General features: G+C 41.6%; 1 protein-coding gene across 1 annotated transcript in view; it reads right to left on the reverse strand.

The window, feature by feature from the left end:
• Nucleotides 1–9541, reverse strand: part of AP2A2 (adaptor-related protein complex 2, alpha 2 subunit) — a gene marked incomplete at its 5' end in the record, with an annotated part of 29036 nt that overhangs the window by 4121 nt on the left and 15374 nt on the right. The window contains 8 exons of the mRNA XM_010136464.1: nt 816–905; nt 1649–1731; nt 2628–2705; nt 4338–4501; nt 6332–6505; nt 7310–7541; nt 7708–7805; nt 8611–8793. Of these exons, the coding sequence (XP_010134766.1) occupies nt 816–905; nt 1649–1731; nt 2628–2705; nt 4338–4501; nt 6332–6505; nt 7310–7541; nt 7708–7805; nt 8611–8793 (1102 nt within the window). The remainder of the gene's footprint in view (nt 1–815; nt 906–1648; nt 1732–2627; nt 2706–4337; nt 4502–6331; nt 6506–7309; nt 7542–7707; nt 7806–8610; nt 8794–9541) is intronic.

Below are 9541 nucleotides of genomic sequence, written 5' to 3' on the forward strand. Positions count from 1 at the left end.
GGGCGTGATAACCAAGCTTTCCTTCCTGTTTTCGAGCCGAGAACTGAGCTCTCCTGCGGGATAAGCCGCAGGCCGTGGGGACTGAGAGCAGCTGCCCAGAGGGTGCCCGTGGCCCCCCTTCCCAGCGCGAGAGGAATTCAACCCTGCCAGAGGGAACCAAAGTTTTTTCACTCTTATCTCGTTACTTGGCTGCCTGCCCAGAAAGCCGGCTAGAGCTTTGGCCTTGAACAGGACAGATTGTTTATAAACATTTGCTACTCACTGCTTCAGGTTTTTTTTTCCTTTTCTTTTTCATTCCTCCCTTCTCCTTTCCCTTTTGGTTTGTAATCATATACATATAGAATATAGTTGTGTGGCTTTATGATATATATTAAAGTTTGTTTCAGCTATCCGAGCAGACCGAGGTGTGAATTTCTTCCTTTCCCTATTAGATCCCTTCCTATCAGGACAGAGGGATTCCGTTAAGGTAAATCGAGGTAAATCGGTCCCTCGACCCTTAACAACACCACATCTATGTCCCTGCTACTTCATGACAGAGGAGAAAGCTGGAGTTACGTTACGCATTTGTTCAGCCTAATTTCTCCTTATTTCAACAGTAAAATTTATGTTTGTAACCAGAGCTTTAAGGACAGAATCTTCTCTCTGCTCAAGGCTTGCTCTTCCAACAAGAACTTTAGAAAGTTAATAGTGAGTTTCTCATTTCTTCATGTTCTAGGACACCATGCCTTGATCCAGCAGCTTTATCACAGTTTTGTGTGGCATCAAGTCACAAAACCTAAATAAGAACAGACGCATGCTACTGCATTTAAGGATATTTGTCTGTAGGTCATCTGAGCAGATTACTGTTGGAGTAAAGTTCAAGAACTGTGTTGACGTCTTATTACCATAGAATATGAACATACGCCCTAGAAAGAAAAGAATAAAAGACATCAAAATTTTTAGGTACATCACGTGTAATCACACTGAACTACTTGTGCTTCAAGTATCTAATACATCATCATTCTTCCTCTAAAGCAACTTTTAGAAACAAAGCAGAATTTAGATGGTTCATCTTACCAAGAGAATTCATGGTTCAAAACCACCTATTCCGACCTCTCCCCCATTAGCTGTCACACAGGCAGTTCAATAATCAGTGCAAGTCTTTCAGCTGCCAGAGAACGTGACTTTATCATGGCACCAGAAGTGATGCCAAAGGAGAGAAGCAAGCAATCCCAGTGCTGGCCAGGGCTTAATGCCCAGCCCTTTCCTGGCATTTTCAGCATCTTTTGCATTTGTTTATTACAACAGACATGCCTGACACGTGTTGTGCATCATTATCACAATAAGCTAGACTGTGAGATACAAAAATCGAGGAGAATGGCCCTTGTAACCCTGGCTGTACCAGCCATACAAGGCAGCAAGAGCTGGAGCTTACGAGCACCACTTAACACACCCATTTCATCTCAGCTACCAAAACTACCACAAAGCTTAAGGAACCAAGGATCCACAGAGAAGCCAGGGACACAAACAGTGCAGATTCCAAGACAGTTCGGCCTGACATCACACTTTCTCCTTTAAGTACCAGAGGAAGTCAGCCCTATCTGCCATATCATGCTGGCACTGGGGTTGATGATGCAAACAGATAACCGCATGACCTGAAAGATCTTACCCAGGTTCTGTCGAAATTCAGATTTCAATCCAATTTGTAGCAACTGATTTTCAAATAAGACCCCGTTATTTTTACACACAAACCTAGGGGAAGAGAGGGAAAATGTGTTTTAAATGGAGCCATATTACACAATATTTAGAACCACAAAATTCAGGGTTTACAGAGAGGATGAAGATTGTGGTTAACCTAGAGTGCATCAGTCTGTGAGAGCCCTTTGCCGAAAACTGCAGTTAGAAAAGACAATTTTACAACCAAAACCACCACTTGTAGGACACTAAACCAACTGATATCCTGACATTTTTATTTGATAGGATGTCTGAGAAACTACGAAGGAAGCCACATATATGCTACATACACACACACACTGTCTATAAAGGACCAGGCAACAGACTAGGATTTTTCTTATTCATATTCTTGACAACTTCTGAAACTCATTAGGTTGGTGCAGAATTGAAAAGTTTGGAGCTTTTTAAACCTGAAAGAAAAAAGAATCTCTTGTTTTATCAGTTCTGTATCGTGTAAGTCAGCTGAGAGCTGTATTTTCTTTGTTTTCATTTTGAGAAGCAGCCCATTCTGCAGTGATTTCAGTCCTTTCTGTCACCCTTCACTTAAAAGTAGAAGAGCAAACACCAGCCTTTCACATACAAGGCACTTAAAATACTTCCAAATATCAGTACTTTCAAAAATTTCCTCTTTTATGGTTTTCCTTTATTTGTGAATAGTTGCAAAACTTAACATCCAACTGGCATTGCCTCACTTTAGAGCAGTGTGTGATAGCACCGACTCGGAAAGGCAACTCTAACCCTCTAACCTGGGTATTCACGAGCTATTCATGAGGTATTCAGAGGTGTTCTAGTCACGAGTCTGACAGTACGCGTTTCTCTCGTTTTGCTGGTATTAAGTTAATGCACAATATAGTTTCGCTTTATAACTATATTTGGGAAGTTGCCCAGCCTTGCAAGGTTGTAGTATTGCTTACTTGTGAAAAAGCTCATCAGCATCATGCACAGTATCAGCTGGTTCCTCAGAAACTACCTCAGATGAAGCCAGGTCAGGGCTAGTTCAGGCAGCACAAAGGAAGAAAGGCAGCAGCGACAGAGACAGCAGGAGTTAGTAAAGACAGCTTAGTGCTTCGTTATTTCTTTTACCTCCTTCCTCAGAAATGGCACTGCTGATTTTAACGCATGAAAAAATTTATTAGCTGCCCTAGCTCAGTACACCTAGAAAGGTTTTAGGCATTAGGCAATGCTTTCCCCAGCTTCTCTCCCCCACCCCACCCCTCCCTAATGGTCGGGAACCAGCAATTCTTCCCCAGGACAAGAGACAGATGAAGGTGTTCAGTAGCTTAAATTGATACCTTTTAAAGAACCAAGTCCCTTTAGGTGTTTAATTTTAACAGCAAAAGAGTTTTAGTCCAAAACCACAAACGCAGATATATATTAACTACTGCAAACGTGCACTTTGCAGCGGAGACCTCATCACCCTTAGTGGCACCAGTTCTTAAGAACACGCAAGTCTTAAGTGGAGGCAGGAAGAGATGGGCACAGAGAGAACGACTTACCCAAGGAACAGATTAGAAACAAAAGGGACAACAGCATGAAAAAGAGGCAGGAAACCATAAAACGCAACCTCTCCATATCATTAGAGAAGCATTTCATCATCTACAGACAGACCAAGGGGTTGGGCAATGCTACACTTCCTTCTGCAGAAAGAGAAAACTCTTTTTAGGTAACTTTTGCTTATGAAGCTACTACTATTGGGGGTTTTTTTTGTCTCTTTTAAAAAAGCTCTAACAAGCTTGGGTACCTTGTTAAAGTCTAGGTATTGCGTAGTGTGATTAAACATCGCTTATTGTCTTCCAAGAGGAACACAGGATCAAGACTCAACCACTGCACACCTGCAGCAATGCACTAGCTAGTATGAAATTTTGGTTAAAGACTCACTGATGCAGAAAGATTAGTTTCATTAATTATGTGGTTTCTATTAAGGTGCGTCGCAAATTTGTCATGCCACCGTTCAAAATTTGGCCTTAACAACAGAAACATGTTCTTTGGTCAGTAAGATGACAGATTTTTAAAGACATTCTGCGTCTGTATACTATTTATTTCAAAACTTTAAACCAAGTAACATCTGAGCGTAGCCACAGTGGCTTTTAATATTAATGACATAAATAACACACTGCACCTACACTACACTTCGTAATGTCATTAGGAAGATACTTGTACCAAATTCCCTATTTTTTTCCCCCCCTCTTCTCACAACTGTTTGTCGGACAATAGCAGAACAATTGAAGTATTTCTTGAATATAAAATAAGCTAAGAAGAAATGTATTCACATCGGGCCAGATAACCCCCAAATACAAAATGTATTGAGATGCACAAGCAGCTTAGTTCAACTTAGTTTAAACAGCTTAGCTTAGAAGCAAAACCATCATAAAAACTAGGCAATGATGTGTGGTTATGTCCTCAGGCTGATGACTACAGACACAGTTCTGCCATGACCAGAGGAATTCAAAGACAGCACATCCAGTACAGTGTTCAACACCACCTCTCTTGCTGCACAACTACCACCCAGGAAGGCATTCAACATGCTGGAACAAAACCAAAAGTTATTGTATGCATTTTTTTCCTCCAATCCTGTTTTAACAGACAAGTTCTTCTTCCAGTTCCTGAGAGGGCGTCTTAATTACCTCGCAAAGTTGTCGTCAGAACCAGGAGCAAGAGGTGCAACTGCCGAGGCTGAATCTGAGAACACATCCACCAGCAGGCTACCACTAGAGGACGGTGGGGGAGCCGAATTGGCAAGAGGGGCAGCACCCAGACCCAGCAGATCCGCAGATGGAGAAGGAGTGGACTAGGGAAGACAAGACACCTTGGTGTTACACTGCAGCAAACCTAAGACAACGCTGTCTCTTTTGAATAGATAGCTAAGCTACGGCAAAGTGCCTCTCCCCACCCCAAATCAAGCTTCGCATGGATGTAGGAGGCTTCATGAATGCAGCTATCACCTCGCATATCAGCTTAAGGACATTTGCACTGTGGTTTTCTTCTTTTCCCTTTGAAGAGACTTATGTTCATCTAATAGTTAAATAAAAACCTAAAATTCATCCATCTAGAATTCTGCAGAAGACAGAAAAAAGTGTATTTCCTCCATCTCCTCCCCTCTTAGTTTCAAGGGAAATTAAATACTGTAGGCAGTAAAATTCAAATATGGTGCTTTTCTTCCGTTACAGATCCAGCAAGAAAAGCAGCGGCCTTTACACAAACCTAGATTTATACATCACAGCATCTTTAAAACTGTCACTTTAGTCCTGCGTTTTTGAAGCTTGGCAAACCTTAGAAGCAATGTACAACCTAAGTAGCAAAACAGCAGAGCCTGTAGCTAGTTCAAGCTGCAAACACTAAAGGCAGAGGCAAGACCTTTAATATTTTTTTTTCAATTAGAACAAATCAAGTAGCCAGGACACAGAATCATGCAACAGAGGCCACATATATGCACCCAAGTCATGTGCAAGTATGAAGCACAGACTATTCCACAAAACATTCCTGTACGAGACATCAACAGCCTCCAACGTGCCAGATAACGCTGAAGATGAGATGCATTTGGACTGAGTCTGAAATCTTGCTTTCGTAAGGCATCTCGGAGTTATCACATACTCCAAAGAACGAATTTGATGCAGTATAACAAAAAATTCCCTAACAAAAAATTTTCAGAAGTCAGTTGGTAAGAACTACCAAAGGAAACAGCTGGAACCCCAGTTTGGAACATATTTTTGAAAGCAACAGTGGAGTTTCTTCCACGCTGCAACCCACAGAGCAAAGCTCAAAGCGTGACGCAACCTGAACTGCCTGTCACCTCAGTCAATTTGGCATGCAAAGAAAATCTGGCAACTTTTCTGCTGGAAAGGCATTTCTCTTCATTCACAGATGTTGCACCTGGAACATTTACATGTTGTGATGAGTAAGAGTTACAGGATTATGCTTTAATAAACTGGGCAGGGAGTGGGCTACATTTCCTCCTCCTAGGTAATCTACTACTCCATCTCAAATGCACCTACAAGTTATGCCAGTCATTAAAACCAGAAACAAGTGTGTCATTATGGAAACAATTCAACCTGCCAGCTTTAAATGAGCAGTATCAGCTCAAAAGAAACAAGACTGCAGCCTTGTCTTCCACAACTGAAATCAAGAAGTACTGTCGAATAAACAGTAACATTATGTTCATTTAGGGATATCCCTGTTCAGTCAAGTGTTGCCCACTTCTAGTAAAAACAGTAACAACGCCAAATGATGCAAAACATCTACCAGCTGAGACACAGCAGAAGAACTGCCGATACTTTGAAACCCAAGTTACTCCTTTTAAATGTTAATTTCATCATCTCACCTTCACTGGCAACAAAATTCCCATTTCTAAGTTGGCAGCAATATTTTTCAAAGTAACAGTGTCAAAGGGATTTTTTTAGGCTGCAGTTTGTCCCCATTTAGGTAAGACTTCCAAGGGAAAACTGCAGCCAAGCGTGCAATGGGGGCAAAGTGGCCATGTGTTCCCCTGCTATTTTATAGCAAACACCCAGTGTCTTAAATTCGCTAAGTTTTAAACCCCTAAAGAGCCACTTTAAGGAAACCATTCTTTTCTGACTCACACGTCATCTAAATCAGTGAAATAACAAGCTTTCAAACTCACAACAGCACTGGCATTGACAGAGGCAGGTTCAGCGCTTCCATTCATATCAGAGCTCCTCTCCTTTTTGATCTCTTCCAGGTCAGTAACTGTGCCTGGGCCTTTCTTCTTCTTGAGTTTAGCCAGAATAGAAGACTCCCTCTCTGGAAAGGGAGGCATTTCCTCCAGCACTGTAGCCTTATCACAGGAAAAAAAAGTGTATCAGTTAAACTTACAGAAAAAGCCAAAACAGCTTTTGAGTCTTATAGATCGTGTGACGCAAAAGCAGAATTGCCCAAGCAGAAAACAACTCTGCAGTTTATTGGACAGTGAGGGAGTAGACTCGTTAAAAAAAAAAATGTTTAAAGCTTCCTGAAGTCCTGCTAAAGCAGTTAAGAGAACAGGAGCATATAATTTCTCTGGTATGGTGCTATTAAACAAATAAAAAACAGCAAAAAAAATTTAGATACTAGCAGACTTAACAGTCCTTAGGTCAAACAGACCTAGACTAAGACCACAGCAGCTTACCCACGGATCTAGTCTCACCTAAGCATTTAGTAGCTGTCAAGACTAAATGTGCCATGCTCTGGCCACCCAAGAGCATCAGGTTAAAATATAGTGAACTTCCAGACACAAAGATAGATCTATTCAGCACAGCTACAAGTTTCCTGCCCACCATCAAGTCAGTCCTCAAAACAATGCACTGGCCTTTTGGTATCTGAATGCTGCAGGGCCCTGAACAGCATTCACTGGCTTCCCAGCTCCAGACCATCACGTCTAAACAGTCATTCATCCTACTAAAGCAGTAAGAATGCTGATTTTAGCTCTACATTAAAAGCTGACTGCAGCTGAATTAGGTAGACTACAAGAAACAGCACCCACACTGTGGATCCTCAACCCTTCATTAAGATATCTGAGCCATCAGGCAAGGTTTAGTGACGTCTATTTGTTGACAGAAGACACAGCTAAAGAGATCTGCATAATCATCAGCTTTATACCTACCAATATATCAGTACTGGCAATAGTACTGAGCCTCAAATATTCCACAGCTCTCTGCTGCAGCTCGACGTCAGCATTCTTCAGCTGACTGTCACTGCGCAATACATCCTGAATTGTGGTTTTGATTTCTGGAAACAGGTTCACAAACTTGATGTAGGTGGACAGAAGCAGAGCCCGGGTAGGGACGCTACACAGATGAAACTTGGAATGCAGCAAGTTGAACTGGATGAGGGGACTTAAAGGATGGGAAGAAAATATTTAATTTTTGTAGCATGGTAATTCTTAATGCATTACTAGCAAGAGTTGAATCATTTGTTAATTGGCCTTTAGGAATATTAAATAGACATTAGATTCTTTACAGTGTTACTACTTCAGTCTGGGATTTTTAGAAGGTGTTTTACCTTGATCTTGGATCACCTGCTATCAGATTTCCAAATTCTCCCAAGATGTAGCCACCTACTTTTACAAGATTCTCATGGCACGCTGGAGCTTGGAGAGCCTGTAAGAAACACCAGCGGTCACTCATTTGTGGTGTATCAAAAAAAGATCTTTCCTCTCACTTCCATGTCCAGTTTCCTCACCTGCCTTCTTGTAAGAGCAGTCCACAGGTCTAGGCACTACAGACCGCTCCTGAGAAAAACATGGTGGTGGTATGGCTTTACAGAAAAATTTCTAATGTAAGAATTACTTAGGAGCACTCTTAGGCCTGTCCTAGCAGCACTGAGGACAGATAGAGCTGCTTAGGTTTCCCCATATATCTTTAGGGGTGCCAGAAGGATGGTAACTACTTAATGTAAACCTTACCAGAATGTGCTAAAGTTCTCCAAAATAAAAACACCTTCTTTATTGGATATGAAGAAACACATCATTTAAACATTCAAGAAAGGAAATAAAAAAGTGGAAAGCCCATACAAAGAATCCAAAGTCAGAACACCACCACCAGACATTTGAAAGTGTTCTCCTATAATAGTTCCAGTTTTATCAGATCCTGAACATAAGGTGTGAGTATATGCTTCTAGAAGGATCAAACTGTTGTGTTGAGTGTTTTCAATTCCTGCATGCATAACCCACCCTGTGCTCTCACCACAACCAGAGCGGTACCTGGTATATCCTACATTACTGAAGCCAGATAAGCTTCTCAAGAACTTAATACAGCCTCTGGCTCTAACAGTCTTTGACGCTAGTTTTACAGAAGCGGCACTTCCAGGATAGTATTTTTACTCCTCCCTAACACACCTAGATCAGGTGGTGGTTACTCAATTCCTGTCTCATTTTGAAAGTGAATTGAAAACAGTTATCCTCACCTCAAAAACAGTCTTTGCTGCATACCCTTGAACATCATCCCTGTTGATGACAATCTGGATAACTCGGTACCACACTTCTTCACTGACGTAGTCCCCAGCGATGCGAATCAGATTCAAGATTGTATCCACATACCAGGTATAATCCACTGCGTACTTCTCCGCTAGAATTGCAACCTTCAGAACCTGAACACGGAGGAGAGAATGAAGAATTTCTACTCTAAGCTGTGTATCAAGATTCACTTTCAGAATCACCTAGTGATACCCCATGGCAGCCCAGAAGCCTGTTTCAGAGATGTCAGCTTGCTCCCTTCCTCCCACAGCTAAGGCTGAACATTCGAATTCTGTGCCAGAACACAACAGCTGCCAGGTATATGATGTTTTCCCCATTACACATTCGAGTATGTTGCATCTGTGGCTTTTCACCTTGTAATCAAGAGGCATTTAATGAACATTTTTTGTTTGCCATAAAAACATATCTAAACCATCACTGAGACAGGACCAAGAAGGAAACTGGAGATCTCTAAGATAAAAAAAAACAAGTGGAAACTCACACCAGCATGGACAGACCAGAGTCACCAAAATATAGCTGACTTTTTCAGGTCACGCTAAGACTCATCTATCCTGAAGCAAACAATCAACACAGCAAGAGACCTCCACATCACTTCTCAGCTGCATTTATACTGACCTGTTCTTTTAAGAGTAGCGAATTGATTGAATGAAAGTCCCATTATGTGTCTGGTCAGGGCAGATCACCGACAGCAACAAGACAGCACAAGGGGTTAAATCCACTAAACACTCTGTTCTATGTTGACTTCTCTGATCAAGAAACCTCAGCACCTAAGCTGAGTAATTACGCTAAGTAGAAGGTTTGGCTACCACTCCATGAAGGTCATTAAGTGAGTATTTCAACTTTTGCACTTTCTTCCTGCTG

This window comes from Buceros rhinoceros, unplaced genomic scaffold (genome assembly GCF_000710305.1).
Source record: "Buceros rhinoceros silvestris isolate BGI_N320 unplaced genomic scaffold, ASM71030v1 scaffold20155, whole genome shotgun sequence".
NCBI classification, from domain to species: Eukaryota; Metazoa; Chordata; class Aves; order Bucerotiformes; family Bucerotidae; genus Buceros; species Buceros rhinoceros.